At 41.1% G+C, this 16,484-nt stretch overlaps 1 protein-coding gene across 4 annotated transcripts; it reads left to right on the forward strand.

Moving 5' to 3' along the window:
- Nucleotides 1–1,124: 1,124 nt before the first annotated feature.
- On the forward strand, nucleotides 1,125–16,079 carry LOC142765435 (uncharacterized). 4 transcript variants are annotated; one of them, XM_075866459.1, is made up of 4 exons: nucleotides 1,125–1,545; nucleotides 6,981–7,176; nucleotides 11,261–11,311; nucleotides 14,786–16,079. In XM_075866459.1, the coding sequence occupies exons 1-2, from the start codon at nucleotides 1,357–1,359 to the stop codon at nucleotides 7,101–7,103; spliced, it is 312 nt and encodes a 103-aa protein (XP_075722574.1). In that variant the 5' UTR covers nucleotides 1,125–1,356; the 3' UTR covers nucleotides 7,104–7,176; nucleotides 11,261–11,311; nucleotides 14,786–16,079. The 4 variants fall into 4 exon arrangements, with proteins under 4 accessions (XP_075722574.1, XP_075722575.1, XP_075722573.1 ...); XM_075866461.1 differs by lacking the exon at nucleotides 11,261–11,311 and adding an exon at nucleotides 2,067–2,146 and having other exon boundaries at nucleotides 1,128–1,545; XM_075866460.1 differs by lacking the exon at nucleotides 11,261–11,311 and having other exon boundaries at nucleotides 6,981–7,180.
- Nucleotides 16,080–16,484: the final 405 nt, after the last annotated feature.

Genomic DNA, 16,484 nt, shown 5'->3' on the forward strand with positions numbered 1-16,484 from the left:
TAATATCGTAATCTTCGTAGAATTTTTGGTTAGTAAAAAAGGAGTGTGACTGAAAAAAGTTCACTAGAAATTGTCGTGACTAATACGAGAGGGATCACTTTTTTGCCACGGGGTAGAGCATGTGCTATGACAGGAATCAGTGACTTGCAGCTCTAGAAACATAAAAAATGTGCTAGCCATGTAAAATTCTAGAAGTTTGGTTAGCATAAAAGTTGCTGAGGGATGGGCAGGCCAGTCTCGTGCGTTAAGCTGTCTCACGTTTTAATTGTTCTTCCTACTAGCAGCACTTTAAAGAAGCTCCACCTTATTCAAAACAGAGCTTTACGCATAATTTACAACTTAGCCAAAGATAATTCTCCACAGCTCAGCTGTTTTTACACTATTACGCTGAATTCTGGCATATGCATATACAAGATAAAGAATATATTAATGCTTACAGATACAGTAAGGTCAGCTGAATACTCATCTATGTAACACTTACGGTTCGTGAAAAAATTCTAAACAACACCACACACTAATTACAGGGCCCAGACGAGAATATCTCTACCATTACTCTGTGTATTGAACAAAAAATAGTCAACATCTCGCAGATCTGCGCTTTATGCTTTCGTCGTTAATCTAGATTAACATGAACGAATTTTATTTTTTATATGTTTTTTTTTTCTGTTGGTCTCCTCGAAGTTGGGTGTACTGGTCGCGTTCTTTTGGCGATTATGTATGCTTATGTACGCCAGTTAACGTATGCCGTCACGGCATGCTGCTGAACAATAATCAGCTGGGAACCTTAGTGAAGTTCAAAAAAGCTTTTTTTTTTTCCACATGCTCTCCGCTGTAGGTAGGTCCAGTTTGTTACTGCGTCGATGAGAATCAACGGGTCATCGCAGAATGCTTAACTGCCATTTGCATTTTTGCGCGACCGGATGTTTACGAGCTATAAGTCAACACCACCTGAGAGCCGCACTACCGAAGCCAAAATACAAATTTTTGGTAGCGTGAAAAAAAAAATCTATTGAGACCAATCAAACTTACTACATGCTTTTTTATGCGTGCAAAAAAACGTGAGTTTATGAATTTGAAATTGTGTCAATGAGTTGTCTCTTTCTCGCCAGCTTTGAGTTTTTTTTTTTTTTTTCATTGTAACTGCGGGAGAGTCGGTTAACGACAAGCGGCCAAGACAAGCCCATTTCGGAGTCATTCGTCGTCAATATGGCGCTTGCAGGTTGTGCGAAGGGGTTTGTTGCTTGTCTTGTGCTACCGGATTTAAACGTTTCCTGTGTGCAGCCTCTATGCCTCTTCGAACTGTGCGGCAGGTGTGAAACAGATGTGGTTCAGTAAAACCGTGAGAAGTCATTTGAAATGCGGGGTGCACCAAAAGTCACGTTCGTCATTTTCGGAGACGGTTACCGCGCCGTTGTGGACAACCTCGAGAAGTGCTTCATATCGCTGAGCGTTGCCGATATGGCAAAAAAGGCCATTATCGGCAAAGTGAGCCGGGTAAGGACATCAAGAAGAGCTGCTATTACAGGGATGTCCACCTTCTTTGAGGTGAGTGTCATTTTATTTTCCATGACGTTTTCGCTGGCGTGCGTTTAGGCGAACAAAGGAGGGCACAACGAAAACATGTTTGAGTGCGTGTGTGTTTTATTTTTTTATGTGGCACATTTTATCCGTGTGTTGTGTATGTTGGCATGCTGCACCTGATACCGCGCGCTCGTGTCCCATGGGATCTTTCGATCGCAATCATGACCGATCTGGATCAAAATGTATTATGTGCGGCTGCACAGTGACCTAAGTTGTAGCTGGCACTGTTGATCGCGATCAAAAACCGCATTCGGGTCGGCCCTGATGGGGCTGGAAATGTCCGGTGTGACACTGGTAGAGTTATTAATATATGAACAAGTCGACGTCGCTATTCCTGATGGCAAACCTGCACTACATTGCATTTATTTATTGTTCGCATGTAATAGTCACACATTCTACGTTTTCATTTGTGTGGTTATTTATAGTAGCCTGCTCTCCAACTTTATGTGTTCTCTGATTAAACTATTTTTACTGACCTCGTGCAGATGGAGAAAAAAAACGACTCGCCGTGCAACACAATCTTTTCTACCAGAGTGACTGTGAAAAGAACGTCAGAACTTGGAAGGTAAATGTGGTTTAATAGTAAAACTTATTTTAACAACATATACAAAATGCTAACTTCCAATGTCCTGGTTGCTTTCACAAGCCGCACGTCTATACAATAGTCGCTCATTCATGTACATTTGTGCTAATTGGCTAGGCAAGGGTCACTCATTCTATGTTGCAATTTTTTTTTTCAAGTTCTGTTCGGTCGTGAAGTAGTAACCAGAGTGAAAATGAAGACTGCTTAATTTGAATTGTTTAGGTACATATACCAGCTACATCTGTACATATTTGCCATTTTGATTCAGACATTTGACAGTGTGTAGCACCAACTCATTAATTTATTTATTCACAATACCTCAGCCTAGCATAGCCCAAGCTGCAGTGGAATTACAAGAAAGGAGAATGGTACAGAAATAATTAGTAACAATACTGGCACCACACGTAAATACGTCAGTTTTGCCGGGATGATTATTACAAAGAAAAAGAACAGCACGAATAGTTAGCAACCACACTTTTGACTTAGTAATGTAAGAGTCTCAGTGATTTAGTATTCAGCACAACAAATGTTGATCAAGGGCTTCATCAGAACTGTCTGCCTTGCAACTTCCTTTACTCTCCGCCTAGAAGTTCAGTAAGCGAGTCTGCATCAAGCAGCAAAGCGAAGAACAGGACCGGGTGAAAGCACAGGCCTCCTAGCCAGCATTTTATGTTAGCAAAAATATGGCAATCAGAGATAGCTAAGTTGAGTCTGTATGGTGTTGGGCGACTGAACTTCCCGCTGCTTCCTCTGTGGCCCCTTGTTGTCATGAAAAAAAAAAAGACAGTGTCTTATGTCTCTCTTTGCTTATTCTTAATTGCGCTCTGTAGACATTTGAGAGTTAGACCTACAATACTGCAGTGACGGTCATGCCATGTCCCATGAATAAGTGAGGCATAAACTTGCAAAGGCTCATGGGATTCATGCCATCTGCACCAGCTACCATTTCAATGGCTCTCTGCGTGCTGCATCACTCCTTGAGTATTGGCGTTTATCCGTGTCACTCGCTTTCTTCATGGTATCCCGACGCATATGCTGCAAATTTCTAGCACACAATAGCATGGCCGCACCTACGACTGACCACAAAAGAGAAGCATGTGCTGTGATTGCCAAATAATATTTTCATTTGAAGTGGCAAACAACCGACTGTATGTGCTATCACAATTATGTGTTTTCTTTTAAGTGGCGTGGCCTTGGTTGTCACGTCTTTCAACTAATTTTACACTTGCATAATAATGCACATCACCGACTAATGTGCTTATTTTTGCGTGTTTGCCTCAGTGAGGGCGCTCAGCTGTTTTTGCATTTGCAATTGAAACACTCTGTCGCTGTCTCAGATTGTTGGATATATAGTATCTTGTATCAACGTTCATCATGTGCAATGAGTATCATATGTTACTAAAACTACGTGTTCAGCGGTGACGGCCTGGTAAAATGTTCATGAATGACATCGACTTTTATTTAGTAAAGTCGAGCTTCTTAGGCGTTTCGGCATTGCATCGTTTTTGTGAACAAGCTGGTATAGGCGATGCTCACCTCACAGTCAGGCACCGTGTTTGTTAAGCCTTGTTACCTGTCCTGCTCGCATGTGTACCAGATCAGGTATGAATAAATTTACTACGTAATGAATGCTTGGAGGAACAGTTGAAATCACTAGCAACACATTGTATACCTGTTCTATATATAGAATAGTGGAGCGCCCTTTCTTGTCTACATAGCATTACTGACACATCATTTTTTCCAACTGGTACGAAGTCGTCACCTTTTTAACCACTACTAATTGTGTATACATCACTGCAATTGGTGCCGTGCATTCCACGGTGTCACCCCTGGCATGATATCGTGCGGCTGTTGGCTGCTCTGTCTTGCTGTTTTCTGTATCAAGCTCAGAGCTGGCTGCACGTTGCATAGCGGCCGTGCATTTTAAAACAAATGCCGTATGCTTGTCGTAGCTGTGTAGATAGTGATTGTGGTTGTGCTGATGAAAACTACACATCCAAACGACTTTTGTACTTCAGTCTTGGCACCTTAGATTCTCTTTCGACGTGCCAATATTTTGATGGCACGTAGTCAACCTGCCATGGATCTTTGCTTGGAGTGCCTGTACATAAATACCGAATGTGTCAAACGAAACCATCCATGCAGGATTGTCGATAAATATTACTCACCTTACGCTAGACATATACCACTCGTCATGTCTCTCCACAAAATTTCCTTCAACTTTCTATCTTTGTTCCAAGGGAATCTGAACATTTTTTCCCGTTTGGCGCTATTTTCGACAGCTGCACAGCTGACTATGATTGTGCAAATGACTAAATTTCAACACAATTGAAAGAAAAGCCCTGTCTACGTCTCCAAAAGCGTGGCCAGCGAAACAGCGTGTCACGAATATCTTTAACTAGGAGCCGATGCAGATGGCAAATCTCATGAGTCTTTGTGGGTTTAAGCCTCACCTATTTTATCAAGGAAACACCACCATTTATCTCCCCAAACACAGCAGCCATGCACTTCTTCTTGGAGAAGGTTCACTTGAATTTCTTTGCGCTTATCGGAATGCTTCTGTTTGTATTGCACCTTTAGTTCTGGAGTACATCATGGTAGTGCCAGAGAAATGTCAAAATGGCACCCGTTTATCATTTTGTTTTCATGACCAGTCAGCATTTTAGGAACTGACTGCACGCAGTTTGCAGCACTAGAGTCTCACTCTGTGTCCAACCATGGTATACCAGCTGTGCTGTATTGAGCTGACTGCAATATTTTGGGAAATGAATTACTCAGCCCAAAAATTCTGACCCCATGATTTTACCGAATTATCTGATCCGTTCAGTCAACAAAATCATAGTTTTACACTTGCTTCATTCCCAGTCAGTTTGCATTGTAAATATTGTACATCATGCTTCTAATTTTCTACACTATTGCAGTGCCTTGCTGTCATGTATTGAAAGTGGTGCTGTACACGTTGCTCAATATTCGATGAATTTCAGCTGCACTGCACTGCTCAGCACCCTGAAATTGAATTCTAGCACACATTTCACACTTATCCGAGGCATGCTTACATGGGTTTTGCGTCAAGAACTGAAAGCTGTGACCTCATAAGATAGACAGGCACACTAAAGAAATCGTACAACACATATGCGTTGCATCATGAAATTTTAATTGCTTTTTATTCGGAGGCCAGTTTGACTTTGAAAAATATAGGCATTGTATTTTATGAGCTGAAATGTATCTCCGGAGTGTCAACATGCCAAAGCAAGCTTCTCAAGTTATACTCATGCTGACTATATGTTTGTTACGTTCATGAAGCAGTTAATTTTGTAATGATTTGCATAAATTCATGTTGGTAAATCACTGTATAAACATCAGTCTGCAAATATGATGTGCAATTATTGAATAGTTATAAATTAAGGAGCACATGCAGTTGTTGCGGTCAGCAACACAGCAGACAGTATGATATTCAAGTGAATATTCATGGCTACCTATGAAGTAATATATGACTTAGTAAGGTAGTTACTGCAACTCTAGTCTTGAGGTACATGTAACTGGAAAGTACAGACTTTGTAGTATGTTGTGTTCATCGAAAAATTCTCGGCAAGTGCTCCTGGAGAGTGAATGATAATTCGACAAGGTTTGAAGAGTAGGCTCTTGCTCAGTCATCGGTCAATATTTAACGTGGAAGTGGAAGAATCACTGAGAATAAAAAATGCACATCTGTGCGTCTACTTAAGCACTTTCTTGAATGCCCATGCATACACGGCTTTATTTCGCATTCACTCGGCAAATGAAAACAGTGAAGATGGTGGTAGAGGAGAAGAGGCTACTTATTTAGCACCTCTATTTAGCAAGAAAGTAGGGAGGTGCTTGCTCTGTCAGGAGTGCTTACTCTGGATTTTATGGCATTTAGAGCGTCTCTACTGAGTGGTAATATTTTGGGTTTTATATACACTCCCAAGGCCCCCCACCCCACCCCTCCAAAAAAAAAAAAGTCGCAGAAGGCAGCGATTCAAGAAAGAAAAAGAGCCGTGTAGGATGGCTCTGGCAATTAGAAGCTTGTTTGATTGAGCCTCCTCCAGAAAGAGAAAATTTTTACAATTGAACGAGTGGATTGAGCAACAAATAGAGGCTTTGGAGGAAAGGAATGGCAGACTTCAGAACCCCTCTCAGCCATAGGTCGGCAAACTCCCTCACAAGCCGAGTCACTCAAACTCGGATTGGGCCATAAATGAGAATCTGAATGAGCTATATGTGCAAATACATTTTGCGATTGAGTGAGCTTCACTCTTTTTTTTTGGTCGGCCTGTGCTTTCAACACACCTTCGACAATTTAAAGATAGAATTTTCGGTGAGCCTGTAGTTCGCGCTCTCTTCTTTTTCATTCATCTATAGTTAACACTGGCCCATCTTCCCTATGTAGGTATGGCCGAAGCTAAAAGGAACATGTTACTTTACGCCTGTATGGTAATCAACAAAATTTTTGGTGTGTTTACGAAACAAATGTGAGTCCAGCTTCTTGTCCCCTCTCGATGTTTTTCAGCATGTTATTATATCTCGCCTAGTACCTAGTCTATTGGTGGCCATAATGCATTTATGTTGTATCTGTTTATCACTCTATTTAGCCCCTGAGCTATGTTGTGAATGTAGGTACTACCCACGACACACCCTTTACATGCTACGCTTCTCGCTTATTATGTTCACAGAAGTCCAACATAAATCTCTACCAATAAGCTCAGCTGTCCATTACTCTAAGTTGCAAATTTCTATAATGTAGTGAACATTCTTTTTCATGATTTCTTAATGCCTATTATCTGTCACCCCTTAGGTTTCAATGATATCCTCCAGGTCAGGCACCTTCGGCAGAAACACTGCAGCTGCTGCTACCACCACCACGACCTATATTTCACTTCAGCCATTGCTGCATCACAACCAGTATTACAACTTCTGAGCCGCTACCACAGTCCTTCCCAATGATGCCTCACCTTGACAGGGCTTCACATGCTTCAAGAAGAAGCTGTCAGGCAAGTGTGTACTGTTAAGAAATTTAGCTTTCAATAGCACTGATGTTTTCAATGGGCAGAATAAGTGACAAGTCTGCCAACTTCATGCTTCTTGAACAGGGTTGAAACTACGTGTGTCTGTCAGTGTAGGGAACCAAGTTTATGTGAATTTCGAAGTAGCTTACTTTTATTTTATTTTACAATATTGCAGGCCCCTTCTCGGGCCAATGCAGGAATGGCTTGAACTTGAATACACAAAAATGTGAGGACAATAAATCGAACTTATGTACAAAGCAAGTAAGAGCAAGAAATATGCACATTTTATAGTATACAGGTGTTCAGATAAGTTCTGAATTCTGTTCATAAATTTGACAGAAGAGCAGTTCAAAATATCAGTGGGCAGCATATTTCCTTGCTACAGAACTAAATAATATTTGTAAGGGTTATGTTATTAATTTTGTGTATGAAGGGAGCAGGGTAAGCAAACGTTAAAAGAAAGTACTTTTTCATTGTTTACTAGACATGAAAGCAGATTCTTTTTCTACAATTTTCGTGTACCGTGCAATCCTGAGCGAGTGCTCCCACTATGGTGAATGTGACGAGAATTGGAGGGGGGGGGGGGTTCTTGCTCTGTCTTGCATCAAAAAATCAAGATTATGGTGAAAAAGTTGCATGTGCTTCCAACGAAACTGATACACTTTCATAAATATGCATGAATTCACTATGATTCTGCAACCTCGTTGCGCTTCTAAATAAAGAAAGTGAAGGAAACTACAGAAATGGCAAAAAGGTGGGGGGGGGGGGGGGGGAGTGCTTGCTCAGTTGTTCGTACATGTTTTAAATATCTTGGAAGAGAGAGGATGGAACTTGCTTATGTTAGGGCGCTTGCTTGATATATTACAGTATTGTCCTCATCCTGCGTATCTTTTTTTAATCAACTGAAAAAAGCGACCTGAAAGCAAATGGCCCTTTTATATATGGTATATTTGTAGCTTATTTTCTTTCTAAATTGACGAAAAGCATGAAGTTAGCATTTTTTAGCAAAAAGAAAAGGCTGTCCAACTAGTGTTGTTTAAGCATTTACCGAAGTCAGACACAGTGAAATAGATAAGGTGGCACAGTAAAAAAAATAAGTCAGCACAGAAAAAAAAATGTGCAATTTTATTGCATATGTAGAACTCCATCTTCTCGAAATGGCATTTTTTGTTATGTCAGTATGATAATTTTAAAATGGCAAAAGATGTCATGCTGATTGTTTGTGCACGTACTCAAGCAACACATGGTGGTGTACTGAACTGAACTTGATCCTTTAGAATAACTTTCATTTGATCTTAAAGAAAGTGTGCAAAATGTCCAAAATCATGTACAGGAGCAAAAATATGCAATTTTTTAAATAAAGTAAACCATACTTTGGTTCGGTCAATAGAACGCAACGCTCTGAACAAATTAGTATAAACTTCTGGTTGCTATCATTACATGCTCAAAAATGATTACAATAGGGTAAAAAATTTGTGGAAGTCTGGGACTTGCCGGTCTTCTCTAATCAACACAGTGCTCTGAAGTAAGGCAGTGTTTACATACACCTGCAGAGCTGTCATATTCAATAATGGCAAAGTAGATACATAGAGCAGAAAAGTTATTGTCGCTACCCCTTAATTGGAGGCAGTGACCAGGTAGACTCCAATGGCTGACTTAACATCCCCCAAAATGCACTGCTAAAGCTTGAACAGTTTAACATCAGGCCCTTTTAGCAGGGGTGCAGCAGCTGTGCCAATCGCGCCAATTTGATACAATTCCTGATTGTTGCACCGAGCTGGGCCAAACCCGTGAAATTGTTAAAATTGCACCACGCTGCGCCAAAATGCCCAGCAAGCCTCAATTTTTTTTCAGGTGTACTAATTGCGGTGAGCAATGCAGGCCATGTCGGCCACCTGCAGCTTTGCACCATCACTAAAAGCGTGCAAACCCGAAGTAAACTGCCTAGAATATACCTAAAATAATCTAGCCACCCACCCTATGCTCGTGAGACGTGATCGACCTGATAAAGTAACAACACTGCATGTCTATCGGTCCGCTGACCACAACAGATACGTATCGGCGGGATGGCAGAACTTTAAAACAAAAATGTGTTGCACCAACCCTTCGCGGAAAATGTAAGTTCTCTTGCCAGAAACGCGGATATGGCTTAATAAGGCTTCGACGTGCTGTAAATGCCGGTGTTGATTACCTTAGCAGTGGCAAATAACAAATTTTGGCTGGAAGCTGTGTCCTTGCCACGGTCTTGGCCATAGATATCTAGTACCGTCGCCGGGGCAACGGGGGTGCGCCATTGTTACTTTATCTGGTCAAACTCGTCTTGCAAGGTAGCCGAAGCGGCACATAGCCCCATGCTGAAAAGGGTGGGTGGGAGGGGGGTGGTGAGCGGTAAGAAAATTTGTTGACTTTCGTTCTAAAGCTGCTTGAGTCACCTTTGCCGCACTAGACCGGTGCCTGCGAAAAAGCGTGTTGAGATTTACAAGGGGCTGTTCGCGATACTGGGACACTTCACATCTTGCTCAGTTACTCATGCGTTTGTACACCATTAAATTCTGAGTACCAGTATAATTACTGACGTATAAATAAGCTACTGTCAATCATTTGAAGCAGTGTGTGACATTTATGCTTCTCTACAGAAATAAACTAAATTGTGCACCAATTTTTTTTTTCACCACCTCTACTTCTCGTTTTTACGAATCTTCCAGATTTCAAGCTCACAATATCGGCAGATTGATATTGAAATTCTCAGAGTTTGTCAATTGATTTAACAGGTTCAGTAAACGCTAATATAGGCTTTATCATTGGTTCCTTAGCGAGGTGGTTCAAAATACTACCTTCATTGAAATAGTAGTAAATAGTATGCTCACACTACATAATTTAGGTTATGTTGAACTGTTTATACATGTTTTTTCTCTAAATGTAAGCCACCTTTTTTTATAGTGCTCCAAATTCGCTTTGTCATGATAAAAATGCATGTTCTTTTTTTCCATAACCAGCTCCGAACTTGGAATTTAGTGCTCCAAAAGTAACATTTTGCTGCTCCAAAAATTGCTCCAAATGCTATTTCGGCTGTTGTACCCCTGTTTTAGCACGCCAGCAAATGCTGGTTGGGGTCCAAAGATAAAGTCTTAGCTCAGAGTTTTGTTACAAGCACGAAGCAATGAAGGAAATAGGAGCAAATGGGAATGCTATACAAAGGTTAGCACTTAACTCTTGAGATTCCATTTCACAAAACGAAACACTGGTTAAAGTCAATGTCAGTGCTGCGGAGAGTGAGTGGGTTTTTGTGCTGTCGGTAGTCTCAACGAATAGAAAGTGCTGAGAGCACACCACGTAAACAAGCCGTGTAGTGATATTTATCCAAATAGCACGCACCAGCACTCATAACTGCGCCCTTATGTTCAATGGTAGCAGCTGTTGAAAGTGTCCATATAATTGCCATTGCAATATTTTATTCTAAATGAATGGCTAGTTAAATCACTTGACAACTCAAATGGGTCTAACAATGATGGTGAGACAATCATCAAGTATTACTCATCGCAAGCATGAAACTCAGGCACTCCAGAATATTCGATCCTTCAAGCAATGATTTCATCACCAGCCCGACTAGTCCATCCATGTAGACTGCAGTATTGACCAGGAGCTCCCCTGCTGCAGTCGGTGAATACTTGTTACTCCTCAGTGTCGAGACTCTCTTTCAAAACACCTCCTCAGTGACTGCACAGCATCATCTATAAAATCTTCATCATAGACCGACTGACTGATGCCCTATTAAGGTGCTATTAGGAGCTGTTTTGTATGCAAAACATCACACTGCATTGTTTCAAATTTTTTCTGGTCAGTGTTTTTCTCGGCAGCGATGTAAGATGATCGATGGTACTACTTAATAATGTAACACTTCTCTGGACAACCGAAGAACTCTTCTATATCATAACACATTACCTTACCAGCTGAACCACTTCTGCATTTACCCTGTCTCTGCGTGCTTATATTGAGCAGCACCCTGCATAGGTTAAAAAGAAATCTGCGAATCATTCACACTCACTCATGAAATATATTTTTTCCTTAGGCCTTACTAGTGGACTCAGACTCGCTGCTCATTGCAAGTCTGACAAGTCTGGTGAGTAGACTTCCGAGTCCGTTAAAATATGATGATCTTTTCCACACATGATTTCAATGCTCCTTAACAGCAATGTGTTGCATAATTGGTGCTCCAGTTGATGATCTTTTCCACACATGGTTTCAATGCTCCTTAACAGCAATGTGTTGCATAATTGGTGCTCCAGTTACAACCTTTCAATCTCAGACCTTTATATAGTGACTGCAACCCAGTAAGGTAATCTGTATTCAAAGAGATGGCACCTCAGATATTTTATGAGAATGTCCCGGGAAGAAATTCACAGGAGGGCATGTCAAAGAACCTCGACTCCCCCCCCCCTACTTGTAGTTCTGGCCTCTCAGCTATAAATATTGAGTCGGTGCACAAATGCTTGTGCATTGAGATATGTGTGAGCTGTGAAAATTGAGAGCTCAAGGCGCAAATCCATGTGGAGGGAGGCCGCTACACTGCCACGAGACACTGCAAGGTGCCAGCTGGAGCACCTATTATGCAATATATTGCTTTTATGGAGCACTGAAACTATAGGTGAAAAAGATAATCAAATTTAAAGGACTCGTAAGTTGACTCACCAGACTTCGTCATTAGTCACTAACAACACAAAAACCCTTCACTCTTGGGAGCACTCACATTTGCTTTAACCAGCGTTTTGTTTTGTAGAGTTAAGTGAGATTGAATCCAAAAGAGGTAACTGCTAATATCGATTCTCAATTGCTATAATTCTTGAACAAGGGTGTCAATAGTTGCCATTTGCACCCTGGTTCGAGGAATATTGACATGACTCATCCATGCATAGCAAAATAAAGGCAAAGGCTTGAAATGAATAAGTTTCTTGCATGCTTTTCTCATAGCACTGTAGCGGCTTCCACATGACATTGTGTCCTGAGTTCTCATTTTTTCGGGGGGCTTTTGCACCAGCATTTGGTGTGAAGCATGCTGGCTATTGCGCGGTGCCTTCTTTCAGAGGAGGGTGCAGGAGCATGCATGCTTCAGAGAAACAGCTATTGATAGCTCGTGTAGCTGCAAAGGGCTCATTAGGGGCTGTGCTTGGGCGCTTCTTTTTTAATGCTGTTTAAATGCTCATTTGTGTCAGCTGTGGTTGCATGCTTTAGTGGAATCACCTTATTTTATAGCTGACTTAATTATAAATTTTTTTTGCTTTTCGAGGGGCAGCACCCAGTGATGGGACTGCCGCTTACAGTTCTGGCCCTCATAAACAACAAAGTAGGCAGCTGTGCTTTTTTTTTTGAAAATTTTTGTTTTGTTTGCTGTTGATGCATTAATACTAATCTCTACCAGTTACACGACATTCCTCATGCATGCCATTTACACTCCTTCTGCTTGCACTTATCTTTTTTATATCCACGTACTGTATTTGCTCACATAATAATTGCATTTTCTTCATTTTTGAATAGTTTACTGATTTAAAGGTGTGGTTTGTACAGTGGGTAAAGTTTTGGAACAGGTCGACTAAATTTAAAACTGGAAGCTGGAATTGTGATGACTACGTTGTGCCATAACAAAACCATATCAGGTTGAAGAGTTCCTACCTTCATGTTACAGGCACATGTTCGCATTGCCTTGTAATGAAGAAGCCCTGAAAAGCCTTTCCAAGTAATCATCAAATGTCTTCATTAGAGAAACTTATTCATCCCAAATCGACTGTTGGAAAAAATTTTGCAATCTGCGAAGTACTAGCGGAGCTACAGGAATTCGTCACATGCTTTACGTACTTTCTTTTACCTTTCGTTCGAGTGAGCTCACTCAAAGCCACGCGGGAGGGGATGACTGGGGACAAGAAGCTATGCCTTTTTATCAACGTGCGTTCTAAACTTGAGCTCTTTTATTTTTATTCCCCCCCCCCTTTTTTTTCTTCAAACATGGGGCTTCTTTTCAGTGTAATCACGAACAGGTGCAGGGGCATGTGGCAGCCTCCGGTTTCGGTTGTACACATTGCACTTGAAGCGCAGTCAGTTGAATTCGGAGCCTTATTTGTTCAGGAGAAACAGCGTTTTTCAGGTGACTGATAATAAATTATGAATAACAAGCTGCGTGTTGCCCTATTATGTCTGTCTCACATGCTCTCAGGTGCCTCGACTACCCTCGGCAGCATTTTCTGACCATGCCCGAAAAGGGTTGCTGGGCGACTTAAATTGCTTCATGGAGAGTGTTGTGTATACTATACTGAATTTGTGAAAGAAATGCCCATTTTAGTATGCCTAATTCCTGTATATCTGCCATCTGCTACACTTTATAAGAACAATTTGAAAACGATTTAAGTGATGACAGTAGATGACCGGGGCCCTTAAATTGCTGGACATTAAATGTTACCGTCAAGGCATTTGAAAAACAGGAGGAAAAGCTCTCTCTGGTGCAAGTGTGCCCTTAATTGGCTATGCTTTATATGGTTTTGCCTGCTTCAACATCTTCAAAGTGCTTGAAGAACAAGGAGAATAATTCTCTGTGGCACAAGTGTCCGATAAAATGCTCAACTATTTCTGATTTTCCCACTTCTCTTGAACTTTATTGTTATAGTATGTGTGCCAAAGTGAATTCTAATATTGAAGTGTGTGTGCAAATTGAATATTTTTCTGAAATTTCTTGTATACTTCTAGAATTTTTTTCAAATACTTCATGTGAAATTCTAGAAAAAAGTTGGAGAGGCTTCCAATGTTTATTCTTATGAGATGAAAGTCTTCCTTTTGGCAAAATTGATAAGTGTTGGTAAGGTGGCATTTCGTAGTTGCCTTATAAAGAATAAGGCACTGCACAATTGAATTTATGTATGCACGAATGTGTTTATATGCACGATTTCATGCAGCCGAAGAGTTGATCAAATTTCAGGTCAAAAACCACTATAAATAAGCCCTTGCCTCTGCCACACCTATCATCTCCTTGTTAGGATCAACCTTTTCTAGAGTCAGTACATTTGTGACCGTAGCAGAGCCAGAAAGGCAGCTTTCACGCAATACGAGTGTGATGAGGTGAAACATATTAAAAATTTGGAGGGTCCCTATCAGTCAGACATTGACTTTGTTTTGTCTCTGGTAAGTTATAATAGTTCAAATAGCAAAATTTGCAGTACAAATTGAATCGAATAGCAAACATTATTCAAAAGATATTCAAAAATATGAATATTTGTGTACCCCTACTTATTGTTTACTTCACATTTTTCACCCCATTTTTCGTTCTCAGTAGAAAAGACATGTGCCCTTCTAAATGCTGTGCTAAGACCACAGATCACAACTCATGCACGTGCCTAGAGCTCCACGCATATTCTTCTGTGAGACCTTCTATTTACCTGTTTGAATTCAAAATTGTGGAACCTCTTGGATCAGTTTTCACTATTGAAACTTTGTTCTTTGAAGTAGTTGTGCTAGTAAGTTTTAAGTTTTAAAGCAATAATTTGAGAGTGAGTGTAACGATGTTAACTCCCACACCAGAAAAAACGATCACAGAGACATTTTTCTCCTGCAGGTTCATTTGAGAGGCAGAAGAAGGAGCAGTGGGCGAGGCTGCGGTCGTGATGCAAGGAGGCCACAAAGCTCCTGTGGAGTGTCCTTCAGCTTCAGAACAAGAGCCTCATAGTAGCCCCGTGTTGGAGTATTTGTGCATCAAGAGGACAAACAGGTGCCCCTGAACGGGGCCCTGACAGTGAGAAATTTGGAGGTTGTGGCTAGTGAATATTGCTTAAAGAGGTACTGACGCAAATTTTCGTCTTGCAATATTAACATTGTTGACAGCCTATTAGTCACAATGTGGCGGATTGCTTGCTGCAGCATGGGACAGATGGACAATTGCTGTCTGTTTATTATAGACTAGTTTTATCTTGGCACAGCTCTGAGAACACGAGCCACGGAATGCAACAAATATATGCCAGCTAGTGTGCTAAATGGTACACATAAACGGGGCTTCCAGGTGTAAGCACTTGCACAGCAGGTCTATCAATAGTGAAAGTGGGCGGTGACAACCGACACAGTAATCAAACCGCTGGGGCAAACAGCTCCCGCTCGGCGCTTCTGGCTTAAGAGATGGTCCACTATGGCGTATTGTTCTTCTTCCTCCTTACACACAGAACACTGACGCACTTCCGTGCTGCCTGCGTTATGTGCTCACATTCTTTTGCTGCTGCATATGCAGCACAATGTCGTTGTCGTCAAGTTGATCGTTCTCGTTTGGGTGCAAAGATTTTCTTGGGGCATCCTCACGTTCCACATGTTTACATTAGGCATGGACACAGCAGTCACTGAATAGTAGCCTGCTAGCACAAGTGTGGCCAAAAGGCAACAACGACTATGATGTCAATAATGTAGCTGTGCCAACTCTGAGCTCGGCAACAATGGTGGCACCTGGAAGTTGGGACTCAGCTTCAGGTCACTTTCAGTGATTCAATGATGCGAGATGCGGCATATAGCACTGGTTCAGGCACGCAAACTTTAATATTCATATAATTGGCCATCTGAGCTATAATTGTTCATCCAATTTGTAGATATACGCATGTTCAAGGGAATCGATGTCGTAGGCTATATTAGCCACAAAATTTTGTGTCAGTACTCTTTATGGTATTTTGCTTTATGTTTTAACTTACAGTTAAACAAATAACTAAAGTATTTAGTAAGTGCTACATGTGTTTGCCCAGTACTAAGCAAATGGTTTTGCAAAATTTGTGAATCGGCCAGCAGATATGCATGCACCTAGCAGGCTGAGAAAGATAAACACACTTCCTTGCAAAATGTTTGATCATATAAATAAATTCGAGGATGCAAAAGTATTTGTCTTGTTTTTCTCAAATGTCCCGACACTACACTACATACAACACTTCCACTCCTTTAATCAACTGCACTTTCGAAGCACCATTAAATTGCCCATTGTGGCATATTCATATTTTTTACACTTTATAAACTGGCATAGCCTTCTTACCATGCTTAGGCAAACATTACTTATGACCCTTACTACTTGCCCAAAGTAACCGGGGTTGTTCTGCGGAAGGACTTGTTTTTGGGCTAGTTTATGCTTGCTTAAAATTATATGGTGTGTGGTTTTGTGTGACTGTTCTCTCTTTTTTGCACTATATTATGATTTTCAGCAGGACCGGAGAATTCCTCGGACCCCTATCACCTATATTACCCACAAACCCCTTAACTCCTGTATGGCCCATATACCCCTGTATGCCCCA

Source organism: Rhipicephalus microplus, chromosome 6, assembly GCF_043290135.1.
Source record: "Rhipicephalus microplus isolate Deutch F79 chromosome 6, USDA_Rmic, whole genome shotgun sequence".
Classification (NCBI taxonomy): Eukaryota; Metazoa; Arthropoda; class Arachnida; order Ixodida; family Ixodidae; genus Rhipicephalus; species Rhipicephalus microplus.

Bases quoted from the DNA above. Each gene is read 5' to 3' on its own strand.
- LOC142765435 (XM_075866460.1), top strand. From the start codon at position 1,357: ATGCGGGGTGCACCAAAAGTCACGTTCGTCATTTTCGGAGACGGTTAC. The intron at 1,546-6,980 runs GTGAGTGTCATT...GTCACCCCTTAG, and splicing joins GGATGTCCACCTTCTTTGAG to GTTTCAATGATATCCTCCAG.